Source organism: Hipposideros armiger, unplaced genomic scaffold (assembly GCF_001890085.2).
Source record: "Hipposideros armiger isolate ML-2016 unplaced genomic scaffold, ASM189008v1 scaffold_496, whole genome shotgun sequence".
Lineage (NCBI taxonomy): Eukaryota > Metazoa > Chordata > Mammalia > Chiroptera > Hipposideridae > Hipposideros > Hipposideros armiger.
In genome coordinates, this window is record NW_017731846.1 from 689,782 (window position 1) to 717,037 (window position 27,256).

The window sequence follows — 27,256 nt, forward strand, 5'->3', positions numbered from 1 at the left end:
GCTCCATAGATACAGTCTGCATTCCATTTCTCAAGTACTTTTGATCTTCTTTGCAAACTTTTCCATCAGTCCAGAAAAACATTATTCAAAGAAGTATAGGTGAGTGGGAAGCAAACCAAAATTTCCAAAGGAAATTAAGATGAATTTGGAAGAGGAGGAAATGTTTATATATGTAGATATGGACAAGTCACAGTAAATAACACCTGGCCATGCATAAAGTGCCGAATTTGACGCCACTGCAATCACCCCAATTGGTCACTTACAAGTGTCCTCTCTTTTGGGTCCACAAAGAGCTGGTAGAAATTGCACAGAAATTAATTCAAATTAAAGAAAGGAACAGTTTTGAATTAGAATTCCATGTAAGTATGGTGTATGTGAAATCATCATTTTATAATCCAAGTCTTAAATTAGTGTTCTCAGATACCATACACACAGATGAACACATAACTGGGTCACTGAACTCTGTGATTCTCGAACTCTGAGAGTTGTTAGAAAAGCACTAGCAACTGGAAAAGAAACTAAGGATCAAATGTTCCACAGCTCAGCCAGAATTTCCTCCTTTGTCTAGAGTTTTAGAACCAGGGAACATCATTAGTTGAAGATGGTGGGGGTGGTGGTCGTCGTGGTCATAGTAACAGAACTGACACATCTACAGCATGGTACTGCTTGCCAGGCACTCATTTAAGCATGGCACGTATAGTGATTCTTCCTCCTCACAAGCGCCCTATGAAATAGAGTCCTCATTTTATGAATGAGGAAATTGAAGCACAGAGCAGTTAAGGAACTTGCTTGATTAGCTAGAGAAGAGTGGGAAATCTGAACCCAGAACCATGCGTGCTCTTCAACATGCTATTGCACTACCTGCCTTTTATACTACAGACATTGTGGAAATGGACTCCCTCCCTCCTAAAGGAGACAAAATATGCTGAGTAGTCCAACAGAGTTTAACACATTTCCTGTCTTGTTTTGTCTTCAAGTAAAATTTTTCTAAATTAAATTTAAAAACTGGTATGGCTATGAGAGGTCTACAGCTGGTAGAACTTTCCATAAAAGGTGGAAAAAGGATATTGTAGACCAAGAACAAATAAAACCAGAGTCTTTATCCTGGAAATCTAAAAGTAAAATCAGGGCCAAATTCTTTCTGATGAGTTACATTCAAACAATGTCTCCAGTGCTCAAGTAATAAAGCAAATTTCCCTGAGACTGCATGATCGATGCTGTTCTAGAAACAGAAAATCAAGTTTCAAAACAATCTCCATTCTACAAATTCCCAACTCTCTCCTCCCCTCTTCTTTTTCTCAGAATTGTTTTTATGAGGTTTTGTTTTTGAAGATTTATTTTCCCATATGTATATAGAGGCCCTAATCAGATTTTAATGTTCTCAGGTGATAACCCAGTTAGCGGCCAGAACAATTCAGCATAATTCAGCAACACAAGACTAACAGGAAGCGGGTGCTTCTCTGGGGTGATTCAGCAACAGCCTTTGAAAAGCGGGCTCAGCAACTCACCTTAGGTTTAAATGCAATGACTTTCAAAACCATCTCGACGGTGAAGACCCCAGTGAAGACCATGTTCAGGATGTCCATGGCATCATTAAACATCTTGGACTGCTCATAGTGCTGTGGATGAAGACACACGCGCCATTCTCAGAGGCCCATTCCAAAATCCACAAAATGAGGCCCCCAGCCCTCTACTCCCCGCAGGTCCACCCCTTACTTGGACATACAGGAAATCTCCACTGTCCAGCACCCTCTCCCACCCAGTGACTCCACTGGCACTGCATTTGAGGTCATAGGCCTCCCCACCGAGTGCAGGGGGCCTTGACAAGTGTGACTGGAAGATGAAGGGGAAAGACATCCATTTCCTCTGCTCAGGATAAAACGAACCCGCCCTTTCTTCTAGCAGGATTGGTATTCAGGGCCTTGACCCAGGCACAATGCAGAACCCACCCAAATGTCTATGAATAAAGGTAGGATTTGGTTAGGGATGAACTTTATGCCATTTAGTTCTACGTTCAGTAAAAGGCAGTATCATCTTGACTTCACCCTTTTCCCTACATCAGCATATGGTCTTTCTCATGCATAAACAATTCTTAAATGTAAGGAAAGTGCCAGAACATGTATCCTTGGCTGTCTTCAGACCCATTTTCCAGACAGCACTGGGAGTTGGTTTGATTTGCTCAAGTTCTTAAAGTCAGTGTGAAAACTGAATCTAGACCTTGGTCTTTGCTTGTTGTCTCAGTGCAACTCAATTACATAACTGCTGGAAAGGCTCACTGTTAATACTGTTAATTACAGTGTTAATTATGTTATGTTACATTATGTTATATTACGTTATGTTACCTTACATTATAAATAACGGTGTTAAGACCATTAACACTGCAATCCTACTTGGCCAACAGAAGTGAGCTGCACTCCTTGCCTCCAGTGTGAAAAAGGAATAGCTGTAATGCAGGTCAACCTCAGTCCTCCATGAACTGGAAGATTCCCCACTACCATACCGAGAGCTCCCTGAGGACAGGAATGTGACTCACATGTTGTTTTCAACATTGGGTGTTTACTCTGTGACCAGCCGAGAAGAAAGTGCCTGACGTGACTTATCCAGCATAAACTTTATTTCTGAGGCAGGTCTGAGAGACTTCCCATTTTATGAATACAGAAAACAGCCTCGGGGGATTTAAATAACTTTCCCAAGGTCGCCAGCTGGTAAGGAGTAAAGTCACGGTTGAAACCCCTTTCTGTCCAACTCTACACAGACAGAGTTCTAGCCCTCGAGCACTCGCTGGCCACAGCAGGCCCACAGTGAAGGTTCATAGAACTGAGCGCCACACTTAGGCTCCATGGAAATGTTTCCTATGGTCACGCTGTACAGACAGTCTCGTAATCAAAAGAGTGATCTTAAACGCCTACCGTGACAACTGTTAGCCAAGAATGGGACGCTGGCCAAACTACAGCTCAGGCTCATAAGAAAATCAAGCCCATCCTCTTGTGAAGGGGTGGTCCTCCACCCTCAGAATTTGGGGCATGGGACTGTACAGGGGCCCAGACATGATCCCCATCTCCACGTGCCTCCATTTTTACCTGCATGGCCAAGCAGAGTGTGTTGAGCATGATGAGGACAAACATCATGTATTCGAAAGGAGAGGAGTTCACCACGTACCAGAACTTGTACTGGTAGGGGTTTTTGGGGATGTATCTCCGCAAGGGACGTGCTTTCAAGGCGTATTCAACACACTGACGCTGCAATGGTAGAAAAGAGCAACAAGGGGTCCTGAGCACGTCTACGGAAGGAAGACGCAGTTCTTACCTGCTCTTAAAGAGCCGACGCAGCACCTGCTGGGGAGAGCGGGGGTAGCCAGGACGATCAGGAAAACTACTGGACAACCCCAATGGACACCACTCTGCATCACTGACAAAGGGCCCCTAGCCCCGTCACCTCTTCTGATCCCCCAGTCTGTTTCCATTTTCCTCGTTACGAAGCTGAGTTCAGAGCTGTGAACTGCCCGCCTGAGGTCCGACAGTACACAAGCAGAGACAAAAGGCCTTACCCCAAGTTTATTCCTGCCTTTCCTCTATGCTGCTGGATTACATCTGTACTGCCCAGGCTGTCCTCCAGGGAAGGAAACCATGTCATGAGAGGCACAGAAATCCTCAAGAACCAGGGGGGCTGGGCTCACTGCCCAAGACTGGAGCCCCCTGGCTGCTCCAGTGGGGCCCTCACAAGCCACCTCTCAGCAGCCGGCATGTGTTAACTCTAAGTGTCTAATGGTGAGCTAGCTATGTGTCTATCTGGGAGCTTTTGAAACTCGGGAGTTTGTTGTGTTCTCTGACCTCTGGGTCAGTAATGATAGCCAGAGCACTGCCCTTCACTCTGGGGCTGAGACTGTTCCACCCTTTGCAGGAAGAGCAGAGGGAGCCTCTAGCCCCGAGAGCTCAGCACCAGGCCTTGCTTGCTCCTAGGCCCAGACCTACCCCCATTCTTCTGCCTGGACTCTGGGTTCTGACCTCAGACAGGTTCTTTCTGTCTAGGAGCTGGTCCTGCTGTGACCTCACACACGGACTTCAGGGACCCCTGATGCGAGCCTGTTCTGGACCTCATGGAGGACACAAGTTAAGCTCTGGTGCTGCCTGGCTGGCCCAGGCTTTGTCCTGACACTCTTCTTCCTTGGTGGGGGTGCAGAGCTGGGCCAGGCCTCCCTCTGACCGTCAATGGTGGAATCTGAAGGGATTCCCTGACAACTCAAAGCAACATCTTCCTACAAACCAAGCCAGGGGTGCCCTCATTTCCCCCCCCCCCCCAAACGGGTATGGCTGCAGCCCAAGACAGACAGCCTCACCACAGCCACTTCCCCCAGGAAGCCCTGGCTGGCAGATGACTCTTGCTCACTCTGTCATCATCAAAAAGATGCTACCGATAGAGGGCCTGCAGGAAACTCCCAGAGCAGAATCTCGATCTCACAATCTTTTAAGGCTGAAAGAGATCTCTAAAAGCAACTTCTCAATGCCCTCAATTTAGAGATAAGGGAACAAGCCCAGAGAGGAGCAGAGACACACCCATAGTCACAGAGCAGGTGCAGGTCGAACGGGACCAGACACAGGTCTCTTGGCTCCCTCACACCATCACACAATCAGAACCAAAGCCCCTGCTTCCATCAGGTTGGTTGAAACAAGATGCTAGATAAAAAGAGACTGATGCCAGTGCAATCTCAGTCCTAAATTTAAAGTTAGTGACTTTCCCTGTGGTGTGATAGTGTACTTCTTCCTAAGTCAGCAGTCATTTGGCAATGACTGGAGATGTTTTCAGTTGTCACCAAAAACGAGTTGAGGTGGGGGTAAAGGGGAGTGCTACTGGAATCTAGTGAGTAGAGGCCAGGGATGCTGCTAAAAATCCTACAAAACACCAGAAGAATTACCCAGGCTAAAACATCAACAGTGCTGAGGTTGAGGAGATAAAAAACCATCTGTCATTAGCAACTCTGGGAGCTTTACTGGGTGCCTTCTGGCCCTTGGGCACACCACTCTACAAGATTCTGAGCTGTCACTAATGGATCACGACCACAGAAGGTAGCCCAAGCACCTCTCTGACTTCTCACCCACAGGTCTGGGGGTGGATTCCACAATTACAAAGTCAAATCTGTATCTGGGGACCTAACTTTCAACAGTGATGACTCAAACTGGCCACGGGTGTGCTCTGAGTAGGGCCGAAGCCCCAGGCCAGACACAGGTGGCGCCCTTCTCTGTGCATGGGGAAACCATCAAAAGCAAAGTCATTCCTCTCCTGCTTGAGGGACGGAAGCCCAAACAGTGTGTGACTTTAACCTGATTTTTGTCCAGCTCACAGTTCTTATACTCTTTCTCTCCCTGCTCCTGGAAGGTGACAATGACGAAACCCACGAAGATGTTCATCATGAAGAAAGCGACGATGATGATGTAGATGATGAAGAAGATGGAGATCTCCACGCGGTAGTTGTAGATAGGGCCAACATTCTCTCCATTTGAGTCGATGGCTTTGTACAGCAACCTGGAGAGCAGAAGGACCGAGTGAGCACTGCCCATGCCTCTCAGCCCAGGCAGCTCAGCCCCACTGCCTGCCCGGCATGTCCCTCTTCTGAATGCCACCGTGGGCACTGACTGTCAGACCTCTGACTAGAGCCCCATCCACGACCCCTGGACACAGCAGGGCTACAGGTAGCCCAGACCTAGGTGGGGGACAACTAGGATATATTCGTTGATGGATGTCTAGACAACTGAAAAAAAACCAAAATATTTCACAAATATTCAACAACAGACAGAAAAGGGGAAAAAAGGCTCATGTTAGACACTGGAAGAACTGAAAACTATACACAATGACAAAGACAACAGCAGGCAAGCAGGGACTTCCAAAGAACTCAGAGAGCTTCCCCAAACTGAAATATGCCCTGAAATTAAATGTATGCCCAGCGAAACAGGAAGAGGAGAAATTACTGTAAAACCCCCACATGAAATTCACCCTCATTCTGATGCAGATTCATCACTTCCAAGGCACCCACACCCTGCATGCACTGTGCTATGCCCTTTCACATCCATCTGGAAAGGCAGACGTCACTGTCATCCCCAGAGAGGGATTTAAGTGCCTCAGGTCACCCTCCTTGGGGCCAGAGCCAGGACTTGAGTCCAGCTCCTCTGAGCTCCAAGTCTCAAATTTGTTCATTTCCCCTCGGCTGCCACCCTGATTTGATAACGCAGTGTTCAAAACCTGAGACTCAAAACTTCTGTAGGAGTGAAGGGTCTTACTCCATGCCTCTTCCCCCCAGACCAATTCCCTAATAAACAAGCCCCACCCAGCCATCCTTTACCCCACAGGAACTCCTGTAAAGATCTACAGCTCTCCCATGCATCCAGAGGGTTCCGCCAGCTTGAGGAGGCCAGCCTATCCACCTTTTACAGATCCTCTGGGCATGGGAACTTGACATTCAGGACTCGGTCTAAGTATATGTGCTCTGGTGGCAGGAGCTGGAGGTGGGTGGGGCACCAGAACACAGAGAGTAACAAAAGTACAAGAGAGCCTCCTTTTGTATTCTACCTCCTTCCTGCTTTCTGTTTTTCTTACTTGACCCAGCAAAATCCTAGCCATTCTTCAGGATCCTATTCTGCACATCTCTGACACACCACACCCTCCCCCCTGGTTTCACTGCCTGGCGCTCTAATTGGATTTGGGCTCTGAAGGGAGGAAGCAAGTCGAGACAACTGGTTCTTCCACAGTGCCTAACATAGCATGTTGCAGGGAGCTGGTATCGAAAGCACATTTTATGAATGAGCAAGTCAGTGCATCAGTGAAAGACATGGCACAATAACAGCCGCCGTGCCTGGATTATATTAGTACTAGGAACAAGTGGAGGGAGGGAGGGAGGGATGGTTGGTTTGGGACACTATCAAGACCCCCTTTAGTGTAATGGCAGCTTTAGTGACATGGCTACCAATGGGAGTTGGCATGACAAATGGATCTAAGGACTCCCCGTTCCCATCCAGAAATGCTTCCCAGAGGCATCTCAGAACCCCCTGCCTGGGATCTATGACATCCCTGCTTCCCAAATCCAAGAGTCCTGTCAGCTGGCCGCAAAGGTTAATCACTTGCCTAATCAGACAGAGGAGCCCTGCGGGCCAAGAAGTGGCCCAAAGTTTAAAAGTCATAGGAAAAGCCTGACTCTGTGAAGAAAAAAAGCACGCCTCATTCCAGGAGAGATAGCTCAGCCTACAGTGCCCCAAAGCAAGGAGGAGCCTCCCTGAAGACGTCCAACCTCTATACTTACTCAGGCCAGCCCTCAAAAGTGGAGACCGTGAAAAGCGCCATCATAGCAGAGAGGACATTGTCAAAGTTGAAATCGCTGTTTTGCCAGACCCTCTCACGGACCACAGGGTTATCAACATCCCCATCCTTGTAGAGGATGAAAAGCCCCCTAGAGAGGAAAAGAAATGTGGCTCATCTTGGCTTGACGTGAAACCAGTCACGGCTGCCCCAACCCCACACCTCTAGGCAGTCACGCTCAAGCCAAGTCACAGAGCTGAGCACTGCACAGTCTGTGTTTCTCTTTTTCTTACCATGCATTTAATCTACTCTCCAGTTCAAATAACCATTGAGTAACTACTAGTTTAGGGAGTATTCTCCAGAGCAACTAGGCAGACGCCCGGCATATGCCTGATAACAAATGAAAACTACCAAATAATAAACATCTCTCATATACAATGGGCTCAAAGTATACATTGAAGAATCAAACACTGGCTGTGGAGAATTCCAGAAGTTCTGGGAAACAAGCCAAGGTATCCTCTTATCTGCATTTTAGTTTTAATCAATTTCCTTCTCTTTATAGTAACAATATTCCCAGTTTTCTTTCCAGAGAATTCTGTAATTTCTGGCACATAATATTTCTCATAGAATTTCGTTTTCGGAAGGAGTCCAATGTCTTTATTTCACAGGTGAGGAAGCAGAGGCTTAAAGACGGCAGGGGAGGTGTCTTCACACTGCTACTGTGCTGCTCAACTCCAGGGGGCGCCCTCCACTCCACAGCCCACCTGAATGGTGCCCGTGGCAGTGCAGAGCCACAGCCACATTGCAGTTGTGCTCTATGACCACACCTTTTGCTGAAAAGAAACCCCAAATGAAAATAAGCAGTGACATAAGCAGACCTCATTGACATCTCAAACAGATGGGGAAACACGGACTTCTGCAGAGCCCTTCTGCAGTCTTAGAACTGTAGGCAATGGTTTCCGGGTCTGCCTTCACGTTCTTCTGGACAGCTTGGGATAAGAGGCATGAGTATTTCCCAGCTTCTCTCTCCTCTGCCCGTTCTTGTGAATGGAAATATGGCCAAAATGTGGGTGTCGGGAGCCAGAGGAGAGAAGCAGCCTAGAAACCTATCAGAAGAAGGTAGCCAGCACCTGAACACAGGGAGCTGAGGTTCGAGCTCCGGTTTGGGGAAAAATCATCCACGTGGCTGTAGGGTGAGCTTTCTGGGGCATTTCATCATTGTTATTTTAGGTTTTAGTGGGGTTTTCTTTCCCTCCAGTTTACAGATTCTCTCCCAAACATCAAAAGCCACATATCTATTCCTTGGGCGTGATGAAAAGCTTTGGAACTATTGGCTTGTTGGAAAAGTCATGACATATTTTTTCTTTTTTTTGTTGCAAAAATGCATCATGACTTTTCCAACAGCCCAATAGATAGAGGTGGTGTTTGCCCCCAACCCATGGCTGTACTAAATGCCACTGAATTGTGCAGTTTAAAATGGTTAATTTTATGTTATATGACTTTCACCTCAAATGAAACAAGAACAAAAACCCTCCATGTCTCCAGCCGTGAGCTGAGCACACGGGCCTCTTGTGGTCTGTGATGAGACTTCTGAAATGCCAGCCCAAGTGAATCCTTGCGGTCTTCTATTTGCTCTTCCAAACTCCCCACTCCTGTGTTCAGGACACTCACCTGCATTCTTCAGGGTTACTTTTGGCTTCATCCGTGCAGCGGTAGAACTTGCCCTGGATACAAAACAGACAGGCAGTCAAAGGCGGGCTTCCCCCGGAAAAGATCAGCTGGGCCTCGTGCTCCCAGGCACGTCCCTGTACCTTGAACAACTGGACCCCGATGCAGGCAAACATGAACTGGAGAAGGGTGGTGACGATCATGATGTTGCCAATTGTCCGGATGGCCACAAAGACGCACTGGACGACGTGCTGGGGAGAGGGCAGCAGGGAGAGGATGGAGGGTTATTACTTGCCTTTGTTGTCTTAGCCACAGAGAGAGCTAAAGCCAGCCAAGATTTTCTTCGTTTATTTCTATATGATTTTCCAAATTTGTGGTGCTGTTTTTCAGGTAGTTATCTGCAGAACATTACCCCCTAGTGCCTCATGGCTGTCTGGGAGGGGTACCCTGTAAATGGGCCCCTCCGTGGTTTCCTCCAAAGCAATTAGTTTAGTCAGAAGAAATGCCACAGGATGCAGCACTGCCTGGCACCCCATTAAAGGACTTAGGAAAATGCAAACCATCTGGCCTTTTATATAACCTGCATGAGAATGGGTTTAAAAACTAAAATAAATGCTACTAATAATGAAAATAGTGATAAATCAACAGTAATCACATAAAGAAAATACCTTAAATGAATAAAAATAAAGAAAATGATAATAGTTAAAAATGCTATCAGCACTTGGCAGAGGCAGATAGGTAGAAAATAGGTAGAAATGTGTTTTCCAAACATACAACCCACTTTAAAATCCATCAGGCCTCAGTCCGGCTCTGGCCTAGGAAAGTCAGTGACTACTGCTAACCCCACCAAAGCAAGCCCAGCCCGGGGGAGAGAAGCCCAAACCTTAAGTCCTTTTGCTCTGTTGATTGCCCTGAGCGGCCTCAGGACCCTTAAGACCCTTAGAATCTTCACAACAGAGATGGCACTGGATCTAAGGAAAAGAGCAGAGGGGAGGAAGAAAGCAGAGGGTCTTACAGCTGGATAAAATACTTTTAAGGTTATTTCATTTGGCTCTCCCTTTATTACCACTACACAATGTGGTGGGACCCATGTGAGCTGAGCTAACCTCTCCCCAGGATTCACAGACGCATGGGTCTTCTCCTTCCAGGCCACACCCATGGCACCTCCTATGCCAGGCCCATGGGCACTCACTTAGGTGCACAGCTATCTTTGGCAGAGACACGATTTAGGAATTGACTTTGTTCTTTCCACTTGATGTATATACTAGGTAGACTTGGCTTTTAGGGTTCAGTTTCACTTGTTTGGCTTTGTTTTCTAAATTTGGAGCCCTGCTGCAGTGCTTTGGTGCTGGGCTTCTCTGGCCTTCAATGAGTTCACTGTTTGGCAAGCAATCACAACTCTGTGTGGCAGGTATGACATGAGAGGTGATGCAGCCTGGGGAGCCTCGGAAGGCCCCCCACCCCCAGAGAGGTGATCTCCAGCTGAGTCTGCGGGGAGTGGGGGTTAGCTAGACAAAGGGGGAAGGGGCTGCAGGCCCAGGGGTGGCAGGCAGGCAGGTCCTGGATGAGGGAGCAGCTCATTTAGCATGGCAGGTGGCTGGGTGTGGCTGCAACACATGCTTGGAGGCAGCGTGCAAGGGCTGCAGCTGGAGGGTCAGGCGCAGCTGGGAGTTTATAGGAGTTGCAAAGATACTGATGAGAATGTCCTTCCAAGCTGTGGCCACATGGCTATCCCCGCCGGGTGGGTGGGAGGTGAGGAGGACTACTACTGCAGAGGGCTGTTTCAGGCAGCAGTTCTTGGTCTCCTGAGGGGCACAGAGCCTCTCCATTCACCTTTAGCTCAGAGGTGTGCACGCATGCTCTCAAATAGGGGCTACTGATGGTCAGCACCTGAGCAGTGGTATTTTATAGGTCAGCAGGAAAGCAAGGCCACCCCTGCACACTCCCATCGGAGCCTCAGATCCCTGGGTACAGCAGGCAGGCAGGGTGCAGCCTGAGCTATTCCCCACCAGAAATCCCTAAATGTCATGGAAAGGAATCTAGGGCACTGACGTGTTGTCTAAGCTCCCTCCCAGATGAAAAGTGGAAAGGCCAAAAGAAAGGGGTCATAGAGCTGGTATATCCTGGTGATCAAGGGAAGCCTTCACTGTCTAAGCTGGAAGGGACCCCAGAGGCCACCTGGTCCTACCCGCTCCTGTACAGGTGGGGAACTGGCCCTGGGAAAGGATTCCCTCAAGGCCCTGGGGCCAGCCCCTGGAGGAAGCCATACTAGAGCCTGGCTTCTCTCACCCTGTTGAAAGCAAATATCACAGAAAGTAATAAGCCCAACCTAGCAGCAGGCATAAAAAGAGAGAGAAACACAAGAATGCTTTAATTATCCTAGTGCTTTCTGGCATGGGCATAAATGAAGCTTTTCCAGATGAACTAAATGTAATCATTAAAATGATGTCTAGTCTTTATGAATTATGTAAAATTCCTCATGTAAACCATCCTGCCCGACAGTCCTGTGTGTACACACACCCACACCCCAGAGTACTTACTGGATCCCAAATGACACCAGAGACACCCCGACAACCAGCATATCCAGCAGATTGAAGTAGTTCCTGCAGAAGGCCCCTTTGTGGAGGAAAGCTCCAAAAGTTGTCATCTATAAGCAGAATCAAGGGTGCATTTACAGTTATTTCTCTCCAGGGGAAAAGAAACCTGGGCTCTTTACAAAATCTAGAAAACTATGACTACTAATAAGTGTGTTAGGAAACCAGAAATGTAAACCAACAGGGCTGAGCAGCTGAATAATTTGCTCAAAAATGGAAAAAGGGCAGCTGATTTCAGGCACATTTTAAAAGAAGAGAACAGTTTAGACTTTATTACAATGACAACAAATTTCAAATATGAATACATCGTTGGCATGCCCACAGAGCCTGTTTCAGGAGAGAGTCCACATGACCATGCTTGTCAGGCAAAAACTGCTGCCCAGACAACTTGGCTTCCCCTTAAAATGCTGGCTCTGGCCCCTCTGAGACCCCAGGAGAGCCTGCATTGTCCCAATCTGGGGGACTAGAAAAAGTGCTGGAGCTGGCCTAGGATGCCGACAGGCTCTGTCTCAATAGAAACTGGCATTTTCCTGGGTAGGCTCCTTACTGCTCCGAATAGTCCTTAGCGATACATCCATTTTAAACAACTCCTCCAAGTTCAGTTACCCTAGTACATGCGAGGTGTGGGTAGGAAGTTGTCACATGCATCTGTTTCACCTAAGTCAGGCTCACTGCTCTCTAGTCACATGCCATGTGTACTCGGAGCCCACACTGTGGGTGCTCTCGAGACGATGGAAAAGGAGTTTAATGAGGAATTTCCCCAGAGTAAAAACAGCAAAATATACAAAATTTACTGTTTACATGAAAGAAAATAAGTGGAGGAAGGCTCAGATAAGTACAGGAGAGGAGAGGCAGAGCTGGGAACTAATAAATTATATCATATGAAATTGCCAATACTCAACCTTTTTTGACCTACATAAATGGCAACTTTACATGTACCGAACCAAAAAGCCTTCCAAATCTTCCCAGGGCCCCCAGGAACCACCATTTCAGATGTCCCATGCTTTTTGGTGAATCTCCATTTCCTGAATCCTCTTGTTTTAGCTTATTTTCCACTTTCTAAAATCCTTTCAAAATGAAGAAGGACTTGGAAGGTTAAGTCACTGAAGCAAATATACAGAAATTGAAAAGCAATAATGTTTTTCTTTTAAATAAACCTGTATCTTATTTGCTCCAAAGCCTGAAAGTAACTATTCAACTAAAACGTGGAAAGTAAAATAAAACCTCAATTAACCAGGTGAACAGATTAAGGAGAACATTTCCCCCATTCAGTTTGAGAAAGCGAAGGCAAATCACACACACACACACACAAAAGCAGCTTGGGATCAAGCAGAGGCTGGGTATCTGTCCTTGCACCCCACGCCCAGTGTTTTTTGCATCTGTGCTCCTCACCATGGAGACGGTTGTTAGAATCTGCTCACTGACCCCCACACAGGTCTGACGTAGGACAGAACTGTCAATCAAATTCACTTGCTTAACGGAAGGAAAATGAACTCAGATTTTTAGAAGATTTTTAACAAATGTTTAAACAGAGGTTGGATGGTTAGCTGGTGTTATGCTAATATTTTCATTTCATCATAATCATCAAAAGAAAAGAAATACGCCACTCCCTAGCAATGTTAACTGAGGTTTCATTTTATAGAAGATTTTGTAAAGAGCCCAAGATCCACAATAGCTTAACACAAAATACATTTGTTTCCTGAGGTGCACACACAAAAAACTCAAAAACGGTTTAAAGAAAATTATGGTTAAAAGTCCTCCTTTCCCAGCTGATCTCCCCATGAGGAGATGGTTGCTCTTATAGTTGTTCACAGGCCATGCAGTCCAGTACTACAATACCCCACACCATTTAGCAAGTATGGGGGGTTCTCGGCTCTCTGCTGTTGGTCTCCAGACCTCTGGGTACATAAGGAATGAGTTCACCCCAGAGTGGCCTTCACCTTCATCATCAGTACACAAACTGCAGGCAGAAACGGTCCCTGTTAGCTCACGCATGGGCAATACATTTAGGGTGTCCTGTTAAAGAATGTTCCTTTTGTTTGTGTAAATGTAAGCCCATTCATTAAAACCGATATAAAATATTTTAACACAAATAGATCCAAGTTATCTTGAAAATCCTGTTGCCAAGGAAATAGTGTGTTACCCTTTTAGGCTACTGAAACATAATTTACTCAAAGAAACGAGAAGAGATACATTCCCTTCATAGGATAAATGCTTTTCCCCTGACTTTGTTGTCAGGAAGGGTGGAAGAAAGTTCATACAGTGACGTATCTGTTATCAGTTGACGTATTTCAGAGGATATATAAAGAAAAGCAGAACAATTTCCAATCACTATTATGAAGCCAAAGTAGCTCCTACATGCATCAAAGGTTAAAAAGAAACAGCAAAAACAAATTGAACAGTTTCAAAGGATACAAAAAATCCTTTGGTTTAAAAAAAAAAAAACAGCGTAAGCTTGATCACAGAAAACAAAAAATAAAAACAGACAAAAGTACTTCACACTGCTTTGCTGTGTGTCAGACGCAGGACCACAGCATAACCTGTTAACCTTCAAACCGATCTGAAATGCAAAAGCACCAGTGAAGACATAATCTGCATGACCTAGTGTCTGGAAGGTAAACAAAGAATTGCAACTATTATTTTGCTACAGCTGCATTAGAGTATGTGAGGATCAATGAAAAAGCCATTACCTTTAACAGGATTTCAACAGTAAAGATGGCTGTGAACACATAGTCAAAGTAACCCAGGATCTGAAAGGTACAACAATGAAATGAGAAAACGCATCCGGACAAACCTCCAAAGCCACATGCCCATGGGTTGAACCCCCACATGCAGTCAGAGACCCATTCTCCCAGGATTAGCCTGCCACCCTGGAGGAAAGTGCAGAGATGCTGATAAATGCCCCACCTGGTCCAATGACAGCTCATCTTTATGACCAACAAAGAGCACTTGGAAATACTTACCTGCTTGAGCCAGTCATGCTGACTCTTCCCAGTCTCATGTCTTAGACAGAGACTCATTTCTAAAGTGCTTTATTAATAGCCTTTTCTCATCAGAGTATCACACTGACAAATTACTTGTGGCACCAGATAAATTAGTCTTATACACATTTTGAATTTTTAACTGCATTTTTGGCTGAATGAAATATGCGGCCATCCAGCTGAACTTCAGAGTGGTGGAGAAATGTAAATAATGATGTAAGTGCCATTAAACGGGGCCAGAAGCTTTCACGTCCTTTCTAATTCCAGCCCATGTGATCAGGGAGTAATCACCTTTGCCCCGTTAATGTGTGGGGCTGGATAAGTCCTTAAGGAAGACTTTCACTTAATCATCTTGCTCTATATCTAACACCGTGCACTCCCAAATCTGTTTTTTCTTTCTTTCTTCTTCTTCTTTTTTTTTTTTTAAACCTTACTGGGCCCACCCAAAGAACAGACTGACCTGGCCTTTGAATTATCAGAACAGGCTACTTTGTCAGTATTCCTGAAAATACTGTCTACGCTCCAACTGAGTTCTGCTCAGCCCTTCTGGGGTCTCTGCCTCTTCTTAGAGCCATCGAGGCACGAGGGCCAGCAGCAAGAAGCCTGACCACCACTCAACCAAGGCTGCCCACAGGGACCCTCAACCACAAAACTGGCAGCCGAGACTGCCAACAGAAGAGGCCATCTTGGCTGCTTATTGTCATGACAACTGTGCTTTATAATTTGAAAGAACTGAAGAGATCAGAGCTGAAGGGACATCAGAGACCACCAGGCCAACTCATTTCATTAGCAGATGAGAAGACGCTGGGAAAGGGTTAGGGGGCACCCACTCAGGTCACAGAGCCAGTCATGGCACCGCTGAGCAAGGCGCTAGGCCGTGGAATGCTGGTCGCGAGCTGGGCCTTGCTGTTTAAGTATGGGGTCCATCCCAGGGGTCCTTCACTGCTCTACTACAACAAGGTAAAGCACTCTGCTTCGAAGGTCAGCTCTCCTCAGCTGTTCCCTCTTCAGAAGGTTTTCATTATCCAGACTGTTTCCATGTTTGGAATTATAAATTTTGCTGGAAACTTTCTGTGTATCTGTTCTTCTGGCCAGGCAATACAAGATATCTCCAGTACACTACAGGCCTCTGCCCCATCTCATTTCCTCCATAGTCACAGCAGGACGGGTACTGTTCAAAGTACCTGGGTGGCCAAAAAACACTCTGCTAACAAGCCAACAGCTCAACCTGGCCCGGGGGTCAAAGCTCTTAGATTCAAGTTGTTTTTTTCCCTCACTCAGCCTCTATTCTGTTTTTCACCAATAACCCAGCTAAGGCTAAAATAAAAAATAATGATAAAAATAAATAAAAAGCGCAGAAGAACACACTGCATTATTCCAGTGGCATGAGGTATCTAAAGTAGTCAAACTCATAGACGTGAAGGGGAATGGAAGTGGTTACAGGCTGACGGAGGGGGAAATGGGGAGTTGCTCAACGGATGTAAAGTTTCAGTCACACCAGATAAATAAGTTCTGGAGATCTGCTGTACAACATGGTGCCTATCATTACGAATACTGTCTTGTACACATAAAAATTCGTTAAGAAGGTAGACAGATCTCATGTTAAGTGTTCTTACCACAATTTAAAAGAATCTGTAATATTTTAAAAACAATACACAGATTTAAAAAACAACAATAACATTCTTGGGAAAAGTAGCAAGGAAATAAACTCATGGGGAAGTAATTACAATAAAAAATAAGAATATGAAGCCCCGATGTAAATTAACTCCTTGTCAGTCGGTGTTCTGGACTAGCTCCTGACCTAGTCTATCACGTAACGATGTGTTTTTCCATACAGCTTTTTCCCTTGTGTCTCATTTTTATGATGGAACTCAATGACTGACACTCGTCTTTGTTCCATTTTAAAGTTTAGATAGGGACAGCCTCAGAAGCTCTAACGAACACCCTAATCTGTGAGTATAAAGACAGGCTCAGGGCTTTCATCTTTACATCAACACCAACATGTGCCTTGAGGAAAAGTTCTTTTTATCTTCATGTCAGAGCGTGTGTTTTATCAATCTGATTGATAGGTTGGGTTTGCCAAGCTTCAAACCAAGAGACGGGAAATGGAAAGACACAGCAAGAGGCTTGGCTGTCACAACCAAAATCCTGGGGCACTGATCTGGTGATTTGTCTTAACCCTCAAAATCTCTGAAAATCTCATCTATAGAGAGAGGTGCCAACCAGGCAAGGCAGCATCGCCTGGTGGCCTCACACACTTGTAGGCCTCCTGCTCCTGGGAGGGTTTCTAAATTATCATCGGAAACTTACTACATCAAGGCCAGAGACACAACAGGCTATGTCTTATGAAGCTGTCTCACTTTGGGTTGTTTTCAGTGTTAAGACAGCTGGCCTGCTAAGATGGAACTGCTTAGGCAAGAACTAATCCAGGTACCACTTCTGTCCGGCAGAGATGCAGTGAAAGGGTGCTATCCCTAAGTTATAAAACTGACTAAAAATAGAAAACTTAACTCTCTATGTGTTTTCTTCATAAAACCACCTCCTGCAATACCAAAACACAGTTCTTCCTTTCCACGGAACCACTCAACCTCAAATCCCATCACCTCCCTGGCTTGTATGTCTCCTCAGTAATGGAGCCAAGCAGCTTTGTGAATTACATCCAGGTAAGATAATGTCTTCCCCTCCAACTCTAAATAAGAGCGCCCGGGCAGGTAACACACCTGGATTCAATTTTACGTTCTCTACTGCTGGATGCTTCCCGCTAGGCAGAAATCTCAACGCAGGTGTGGATGTTAATTTGACCAAGGAGGAAAAAGGGACCAAATTATTGGCAGCAAGGAATGGAGGGGTCCCTGAATACACTATAAGTTACTGCAGAGTATTTAAAATGAAGTTTAAGATACATGATTCAATAAAGGGTTGTCCCGATAAAACAAATCCCCTCTGGTACTTATAAACCTGAAACATAAAATGCTGACAGGTGAAGGAGAGGCCTGCTCTAGCTTTAAGCCTGTTGGACCTTTGTCAGCCCTGCCTGGATGACAGCAGAGGCCAGCACTGACCCTAAAGGGAGTCCCACCCTCATGTCCCCGTGCAGTGGCTTACAGTGTTCCGGAAGGAGTGGCTGCGGATGGGGTCCTCGGCTGCGAGGGAGGCACTGCTCAGCATGATGAAGACGAGGATAAGGTTGGTGAAGATGTGGTGGTTGATGAGCTTGTGGCAGCCCACGCGGATCCTGTGAGAAAAGCCACTACATGGACACAGCCCCAGGCAGGGCCCGAGCAGATGGGCCAGTGCCTTCAGCACGCTGGGGCTACTCTGTGGTGACAGGTCAGGTAGAGGACAGCTAACGGCTGTGCCACCCATGCCCCACCCAACAAGCCAAAATCACCCGACCATTAGTGCCTCAAAACCCTCAGACTGCACACCCTGCGAGCCCTCGGTGCCACAGCTCTGTGTGGGTGCACCATGGACCATTCATGGAGTCTTTAAATGTGGGGATTATCCTTCTAACGGTGGGGAAACTGAGGCTGAAGGATGTGAAAGAACATTCTTAAGATGACACAGCTAGCAAGGACCAGAGGCAGATTTCCCATGCAGGTGTGACTACGACGTTTCCCCACTGTAACATGAAGCCCAGTGCTTACTTTTCCTGCCTAGAAGGGAGATTGTGGCTGAAGCTCATCGCAGAAGCTCACAAAGAATGAGAGCTATTCCTTTCTTGTACTGAAGTTGGGCTATTAAAATATGGCTGTAGTAAGTAAGGCTTGGTGCATCTCCTGTTATGTGGAGATTCTGTCTCAAGTGCTATTTTTGGGGAGGGGGGAGTTGACCCACAATGAGCATGCCTGAGAAGGTGAACTGAGAGTTACATCGCCATGCAAGAATTTCACAAGGATCTTACTGTACCATGTGACAGGACCATCACAGAGTCCTGCGATCCTGGGAAGCCAGGCAGGGCAGCACATGTCCAGCTCCTGCAGTCCCAGCCCTCATGACGGCTCCGTGAGCCATCAGAGCCTCTCCTGCTTCCCCTGATGTCCCAGGGGCTAGTTAATGCCTGCTACCCTTAACCACAATATTTGACCTTAGAATTTAAAGATGGGGGAGGGGGGAGGATTTACACAATATGTGTAGGTTTTCCTTTGAAAAGATTTTTTCACTTTTAAAAGTGAAGTCAACGTTTTTAGAAAGGTGACCCCTTGTTTCAAATCCTCCCTTTTGGGGCTGCTTAAGGCTGTGATATGCCCTCTCAAAGCTGTTAGCAACTGAGTCTGGGGAAGGCCTTCCAGGACTGTGAAGGCCAGTAGAGCTCACAGCTGTGTGTGTGTTGGGGGACGGAAATCAATCCATTCCTTCCATATATGTAGACACAGTGAGCTATAGGTATCAGTAACGTTGGTTGACTATAACTTTTTTTTAAAGGGACACCAAAACTCTCAACACTGATGAGCTATAAAAACCATCCTCCAATCTTCAAGTCTCTAAGGACTGCAGCATGCCTTGCTTCCCACCTGTGTCTCCCTAGGGCCTGTGAATTATACAGAGTTCTTCTCTGACAGCCAAGAACTACTTCTCCAAGTCTAGAAACCTTCCCAGAAGTCGTTTATTCCCTCTGGCATTTCACTCAATCCCAGATGATTTAAAACCTAGAAACCAGCTAGTAAATAAGTGTCTTCCTCTTACAGCACTTGTGAGTAATCACCACGCTCCAGGTGAGCAACTTATCATTTTAACATGAGAAACTCTATTTTAAGCAGGACATCATGGAGCTGAACTGAAGAGCTCAACCTATGAAATATCATTGAGCAAAGCTATTTCTTGCCATAAAACTCAATAGGGGAAACTGATCAATTAAATTAGACCTCAGAATGAAGATGCTGAACAGAAGCTGGCTGCAAAATTCCCCCCCCCCAAGCATCTTAACTAAGACCCAGTCATGAAGAAAGGGTCCTCTGGATAGAATAGACTTCACAGGCGACAACCCATGGGACACCAGAGCCGTGGGCTCTGACCGCACAGCAGTTATTTCACCCCTGCTGACCCCAGTGCATGCGTTAAGGGTAAAGAGAATCTTGAATGGCACTCCTCCCAGGACCTGGCCTCACCCCTACAGCCCCTTGATCCAGGAACAGGAAGGCCAAGAAATGATGAATGGAGGACAAGGGCAAGGCTGGAGCAGGGGACAAGTTGGGGGGACTGGGGAGCCCCTGGCGCTCAGGTGCAGGAAGGGGCTGTGAGTCACCTTCCCTCGCTCCATTCTCAGGCACCCTCAAGTAACCGGGAGGGTCATATCACAGCGAGTTGCAGCAGTGAAGTGACTAGAAAGGGGGGTATTTACGGGTTGGTCTTGCTAAGAATGAAGAAAGCGCTCCCTTCAGGAATGGGGACGATTTTCTCTTTCATGTTCAACTCGGAGATTCTGCGAGGACGGGGGCCAGCAGGAACCTCAGGTTCATCCTCCTCCTCCTCCTCCTCCTCCTCTTCCTCTTCACCTACTTTAAACAAGACATTTTTTTTATAGGCATGAAACAAAGACCACATTTGGGTTTGAATTAGTCTCAATGTCACATGAAAATTTACCTTAAACTTCAACATCTATCAGCTTACATTAATCAAAACCCTTTAGAACATGGACTGAGGGTGTGTGGTGGGGCAGGGGGATGAGAAGCTTGCCTGTTGGGTGAATGTGTAGAGTGGTGGAATGAAGTCCCCAGCAGCAGAAGATCTGAGCACAAGTCAAAGGTGGCAGCAGTGTGTTCCCACTGCCATCCAAGTAACCTCCTTGCTCAGCTTCAGCCTGCAAAACTGTGTGGGACTTCACATCACACACGATCAGTCTCCCATGTTCCTCTAACTCCACAGTCCCTTTGACATCTGCCATTCAAGACACCTGGTCAAATGTGAAAGTGTCAGGGGACTAGTAATAACCAGTCACCTCCTAGAGAGATCTCCCAGCAAAGGCTGGGCTTGTCCTGGTCCACCTACACTTTCTCTCCCCACCACCTGGAATTTGGGTTATGTAAGCTGCCTGTGACTGAGAGAAAAAACAGAGGTAAGTAGTCCACAAGGACACTGGACCCATGGCCTTGATCTCAGCAGCCCAGCGTGTGACCCAGCTAGGCTAGCCAGCCAGACTCAGCCGCTGATCAGAGTGGTAGCAAAGCCCAATCGCTCATGAGCTGAGAGTCTGTCTCTGGCCTTTGCCACCATACCTGGCACATCACAAGGTGGGTAGGGGTCCTTGTCCTCATCCTCTTCTTGGTAGTCATCGATTGTAACCTAGGATGACAGAGAGGTCTTGGGAGGAGGACAGACTCTGACTTAAGTCACGTCAGAGGGCCACAGGGAAGACTCAACCCTGCCAGTCAGCACGGGGCAGAGAGGTTCTCTTCACAGTGGTACTGTATGTGAGTGAGCGTGTAGGGGCAGCAGATGCCCCGATGATGGTTCTGCTGGAGACCACAGGTCTGAGGGCAGATGAGGAGAAAACTGGTGTGACTTCAGCCCAGCCATGTTAGCTAGCACCATCCATACGTCTTCCTGTCCTAGCACGGTCACACCCCTGTGTGATAACTGCAGTGTAGATTCTGGCCTTCCTGCTAGACAGTGAGCCTCATGCAGGTAGGGACCATCTTGGTCTCGTTTATTTCTGACCCCCAGTATCAGACACACAGTAACCACGCAAAAAGTTATCTACTGGCTCAGTGAACAAACGAATGAAAAACCCAGAGGTGTCCTATGTGGGATGCCAGTACAGCCCTGAGCACACAGCCCCAATCCTGAGACCCCTCTGGGGACAGACACCTGTTAACAAGCCTTGGTGTTGATCCCCACTGAGAAGACACTAATACAGATCAGGTCTGACCACACAAGTCCAATAAAGAAAAACTGGTCAGACTGTCAAATATTGAACATCCTGGTTCTCTGGTAAAATATGGGCTCGCAACCAGTTAAATGCCTAAATTCACTCAGAATCCCCTGGGAAACCAACATCTATAATGGTGTGTTATCAAACACACCAAACTATCACACAGGACACTTTCCTTGTGTAAATGGTACATTTATGGTGGTATCAACAGAATCATTTTGACACAAAAAGGGGAGAAGTGTTTCAGAACATATACCTTGTTGTCACTGTTGGCTATCTGATTGACTTCCGGTTTGTTGTTCTTTTTATTTTCCAGGCTTTCTTTTCTATAGAGGAGAGAACAGAACACAAGAAACCAAGTAACTATATTGCTGGGAATAAAAACACTAATCTGGATTCTGAATCAACGGTGACCCCACGAAGGACAGAATTTAATTGGAAACAACCCTAGCGCAACCCACACTCTGGGCCTTCCATTCATTCAGTGCACTGGATTCGTTTCATGGATCATCTTATTAAAATGCTCATTCAACAGCTAATCAGCATTGGATGCATCATTTATTTTATGATGCCAAAATTAACCACAGTGATTCTTTAAGCATGGGGACATGTGATGCCCACTCTCAGCTCTGCGGGAATGAGAGCCAAGGACCTGGGTTCTGCCCCAGATTCCATCCTTTTGGGTTGGCCCCACGTGGCCACCCACGATCGCCACAAAGTAGCAACATGGGGGCCGCAGCTGCTGTGGAGTCCGAGTGGCTCCACCAGGCCTCCCCTGCAGCTGGCTCCCCAGGCAGCCCCCTGAGCAAACACCTCAGGTGAAAGTGGGGTTACCTGGCAATCTTTTTCCTTTCCTTTTCTTCGGCTTCCTCTTTCTGAGCAGTATTCAAACTTTCAGCATCAGCCAAATTGTCTACAGCGATGGCCAAGAAGACATTCAGTAGAATATCTAATTTGAACATTTTAAGGGTACAACACCTTTCTAATGCACATAAGGTCAACAAAGCAACATCACACCCCTTTGCATCCTGGGAGGCTGGTAACAGGTGACTGCCCCCTAGTGCTCTATTCACTTGGTAAAGCCAGAGGACAAGAGCCCTGTTTTTTTTTTGTTTTTTAAACTAGAAACCTGGAGAAGACAGTGTGGAAAGAAGCAAAATTAAGATTCAACCAAACCCATGAAAACCTACAAATGGCAACATTTCCTTTCATGTGTGTGCATATGTGTGCACTGCACATGCACATGTGTACATGTGTCTCTACACACCTAGGTATCTATAGCTATGATACACATTCCATAAAACAACTGTAAATATAAACGGTGCTTTTACACATTTTGCATTTCCTTTTATGCATTTTGTTTTCTTTCATTTAAAACACACATACCCATAACGTGTATATTCAGGGCATGCTTGCCAAAATGGACCCCTGTAAAGGCTACGCATTATTCAAATGATGACTCCATTGTACAGTCTGAAATGGCCTTCGGAGTGTGCACATACCTCATTCCTCCATTTGCTCCACAAACACTGACTGACTACAGCATGCCTGACTTACTCCCAAATGGTGCTGGACTATTCTTTTGCATAGTCCCACTGTGGCTAAATCTTTGATGACTGTGGTTGAATTTTACTTTTTCAAATAGTAAAAAGTTAGGTGATTGAACAAGTTATTAGGTTTTTGTCTTTTACTATAATGTTGTATGTGTGGTTTCCATGAATTATTAAAAAAAAATTCTAAACAAGCTTCCCAAATCAGACGATGCCTGCTCCTTATTATCTGACAGTTAAGTACATTTTTGAGAAGCACAGGAATCAGTGGGCAGGAAGTCAAGATGGCTCCCTTCTCTCATGCGTCTCTCCGGCTGATGCACAGCTGTCTGCATGCATGACTGCAGGAGCCCCAGGACCTTAGACAGGAGTAGCACACCACCTTCCCACATGCCCTGTGCAATCTGAAATCTCAGGTGGGTTGCTGAACATGTAAACAAACATAACCTACCGAGGGACTGATGATGAGATAGCTTCCAGGGGATTTCACACTTGACTAAGCTATTCAAGTTTTTAAAGAGGACAGAAACGTGAGTGAATTACATTAAGACTTTCAAAACACCTCCGATGTGCTAGACTATTTTCTAAACAGAGTCTCAATGAGCCTAGGCAGTATTCATATGTTTGTACAACTGGTCTTCCACCAAACATTTATTGAGGGCCTCCGTATGCCAGGTCTTGTGCTAGGCAGGGAGGACAGAGATAAAGCAGACACAACCAAAGGTTATGGGCTCATGAGAGTTCTGATGAGCCTGAGAATAAAGAGAGACCTGAATTTTCAAGTCTAGGATTAGAGAATACCTCTTGGTAGAGAAAAGGAATAAACAAGCGGGAGAGAAGTTACACAGCATGATACAACTAGCCAAAGCATATATGACCTTCAAAGATATACTGATCAGCAAAGCAAAATTAGGCTCAGGGGAGCTTAGGTCAATCCACTGAAGATGGCTCCCCATTGGTTATGAAGGGTCTTAAGAAGACATAAATGTGCCCCTAACCTTCCAAGGATGATGCCATGAAGAACAACCTGGCTTTGCCCTAAGCTATCCCATGGACATGCACAGGAGATGTGACACCAAGCTGGGTGACCACGCAGCCCATGCATTGTCTCAGGCTCCCTCCCCTCCTCCTGCTTGTATTCCTCAAACCTTAATGGGGGCTCTGCCTGTATTATGCTGTCCCCAGAAACAGTGAAGGAGAGCAGATAAAACAAGGTAAGGACATTCACTTCCCCACCACGACGGCTACCACGACGGTGATGGGAAATTCAGAGAGGGAGAAACAAAACAAGACAATGAAAACAACAAAGACTTGGTCAGCTTAAAGGATACAGTTACCACAAATGAAGAGGATGATGAAGTAGATGCAGACGATCATTCCCGAAGAGGACGGGCCCCCGTATGCCATAATGCCATCATACATCACAGCATTCCAGTCTTCACCTGTCAGAATCTAAGAAGCCAAAACTTGAATCGGCCTGCAGGTGGACCCACAATCCCCAGTGGTTCTTAAGCGCTCCTTGGTGGTTCCTAAATCTGGTTTAAGCTGCCTCTCACAGTCCAGTTTGCACTTAACAAAACCATCTGTTACCCCGTAGAGTTTTCAAAACATTATTTTTCATTACACAAATAGATGAGTTAATTCTCCTAGTGAAAACAGAGTAACATTACACATAAGACTTATGTGCTTTTGGATGACACCCCAGCCCAGATTTAGTCCCCTCCCCAGAGAGCACATGATTGGTGTGTCTCTCTCTAGGACCTCTGTATGTGGATTTAAACGCATACATACACATGCAGAGAAAATAGGCAGTTGGTTTCTCTGATTTCATTAGACATAAAGAGTATCATACTATATGAATTTTCTGCAATTTGCTTTTTTTCTCTCAACAACATACTCTGGAGACCCTCTTTTAAACTGCTACCTAGTATTCCACATAGTTACTCAACTATGGAAATGGAGAATTATACCTATGAATTTTTAGAAGGAGGAAGGAAATTCTAAATATCTTATGTAAATGTACAAATTACCTCATGGGTAGATACTAATAACTCCCTAAAATTTCATATATAATCTTCTCTGCTGATGATGCTCAGTCCATCATGAAATAGAATCAGATGAACATGCACAACAATTTAAAAACAAACTACCATCCAGAGACAGAGAGTGAGAGAGAGCATGCTCCTTCATCTCCTATCAGGACCAGGTACTTTAAAAATTAAAACTGCCACGGATCACAACCGAACAGAAAAAATGGACAAATGACTTGAAATGATAAAGTAATTCACAGAAAAGGCACTATAAATGGCTCTTAGTGACATGAAAAGACATTCAGGTTCACTCCTAATAAAAGAAATACGAATTAAAACTACAACAAGATGCCATTTTCACCTATCAGACAGGCAACAATCAAAAAGTTTGAACACCCGCTGTGGTGAAAAGGAGTGAGGCGATGGGCAGTCTCCACACCCCACCACGGGAGGATGAATTAACACAACCTCAAGGAGAATACTTGGGCAACAGCATTAGTAAATGGACGCACACCCTTTAAACCAGCAGTTCCTTTTTGGGGAATTTATCAGATAGATCTACTCTCACACATGTGCCCCATGGTGTATGTTCAAGGTCACCCACCGAGGCAAGACTAGACGCAATGAAATATTCATCAGCAGGGGGCTGGCTCCATGAATTATGGCACATCCACACCACAAACTTCAGACAGCATTGAAAAGGAGGGGGCAACCTTTTATGGACGAGTAAGGACAGTTCTTAAGGACATGTTAAGTGATAAAATAGCAAGATGGAAAACAGCATGTAGAATGAGCTACCAGCTGTGTAAATTCATCTGCAGCCAGGGAGGTAGGTTGATTTACATCTGAGCAAATAAATCTCAAAGAATACACAAAAAGCTATTTAAAGGTAGTTGCCTCCTAAAAGGGGGATTGGTGGGTGGGTGGGAGAATTTTCTACTTTATATCCTTTAGTAACGTTTGAATTTTGTATTACAAAACTCACCACCACCACACAGGTTTTTCTGACAGAAGTAAGAAAAATGAATGACTAATCTCTGGCCCAAAATTAAGTATAATTCAAAAAATTATAGCAGTAGCCTATAGCAGTGACAAAAATTCCATTCACCTCAAAATGACCAAGTGGGAAAGAATCTTTGAGATCATTCCCTCTAGTCTCTTATTATTATTATTATTATTATTATTATTATTATTATTATTATTATTTTCCAGAAAGGAATAATGACTTTCCAAGTTCACAGAGCCGATCACTGTAAGAGCCACCATGGGACCTTGGTGCCCACTGCCCCTCCCACCAGTTCTTCCTGCCCATCCAGCAGGGCTCCAAAGCTCCCTGTCCTCAAAGGCAAAGAACAACAAGGACAGATGGGTCTTTTAAATTTATCTGTGAGGCTTTGTGGCTTCAGCTCACAACATAGGAAAATGAAGAGGGGGTTAGAACACCTCAACTTAAAGCCAGGCAGGGTGGACAGGCCACTGCTCTGAGGGCCGAGCCACCTGAGTGCCTGTCACACTGTCACTCCTTTCCCAGCCTCATCGCCCACAAAGGCCCCACATCACAGACACCCTCAGAGTGTCTCTGTCCTCCTAGTCACACCACAGGAGGGGCAGAGAGCTGTCACAACTCTTTTATCACCCTGCTTCCTCTGACTACACACCGGAACATTAGGGCTGTAGAATTCACTTCTTTGCATAAATCGTTATCGCCAGGGTTAGGAAACTTGCCTGTGATCAAAAATTAGCACAGAATCAGAAGAGGATTGTACAGCCTATCTCACAGATGCCCCAGCAACCTCACAAAATCAAACAGAAGGTTTTGGTTAATTATTATGTAGTATATCCAGTGATCTCACAAAAACATTCAATCACATCATATAGCTGGATTCAGGTGCAAAACAAATGGCTTAGATGGCACAGAATTTATCAGAGCATTATTGGGGCAGAGGTTACTAATAAAAATGGAGTCACTTTGTCTCACTGAGTTGTGGACGGACAAGAAGGCATCTGAGAACATGCTTCTCAGGGAGAGACTCGCCTCCCGGGAAGGCTCACCTGGAACACTGTTAGGAGAGCTTGAGGGAAGTTGTCAAAGGTACTCCGTTTGGTCTGCGTTTCATCAAAATTAAACTTGCCTCCAAACAGTTGCATCCCCAGCAAGGAAAAGATGATGATGAAGAGAAAAAGCAGGAGCAACAGTGAAGCGATGGACTTCATGGAGTTTAACAAGGATGCCACTAAGTTGCTCAGGGATGTCCAATGCCTATAAGTCAAGGTGAGG

At 45.8% G+C, this 27,256-nt stretch overlaps 1 protein-coding gene across 13 annotated transcripts in view; it reads right to left on the minus strand.

The window, feature by feature from the left end:
• Positions 1–27,256, minus strand: part of CACNA1D (calcium voltage-gated channel subunit alpha1 D) — a 343,694-nt gene that overhangs the window by 64,987 nt on the left and 251,451 nt on the right. For 12 of the 13 annotated variants that reach the window (XM_019667401.1, XM_019667403.1, XM_019667402.1 and 9 more), the window contains 16 exons: positions 27,031–27,238; positions 24,280–24,400; positions 22,233–22,347; positions 21,655–21,724; positions 20,743–20,809; positions 19,869–20,025; positions 17,633–17,762; positions 14,237–14,296; positions 11,493–11,599; positions 9,836–9,923; positions 9,096–9,203; positions 8,956–9,008; positions 7,289–7,435; positions 5,319–5,520; positions 3,081–3,239; positions 1,509–1,619 (listed from right to left, as the gene is read on the minus strand). In XM_019667401.1, the coding sequence (XP_019522946.1) occupies positions 1,509–1,619; positions 3,081–3,239; positions 5,319–5,520; positions 7,289–7,435; positions 8,956–9,008; positions 9,096–9,203; positions 9,836–9,923; positions 11,493–11,599; positions 14,237–14,296; positions 17,633–17,762; positions 19,869–20,025; positions 20,743–20,809; positions 21,655–21,724; positions 22,233–22,347; positions 24,280–24,400; positions 27,031–27,238 (1,903 nt within the window). The remainder of the gene's footprint in view (positions 1–1,508; positions 1,620–3,080; positions 3,240–5,318; positions 5,521–7,288; positions 7,436–8,955; positions 9,009–9,095; positions 9,204–9,835; positions 9,924–11,492; positions 11,600–14,236; positions 14,297–17,632; positions 17,763–19,868; positions 20,026–20,742; positions 20,810–21,654; positions 21,725–22,232; positions 22,348–24,279; positions 24,401–27,030; positions 27,239–27,256) is intronic. The other variant, XM_019667396.1, reaches the window with a different exon arrangement.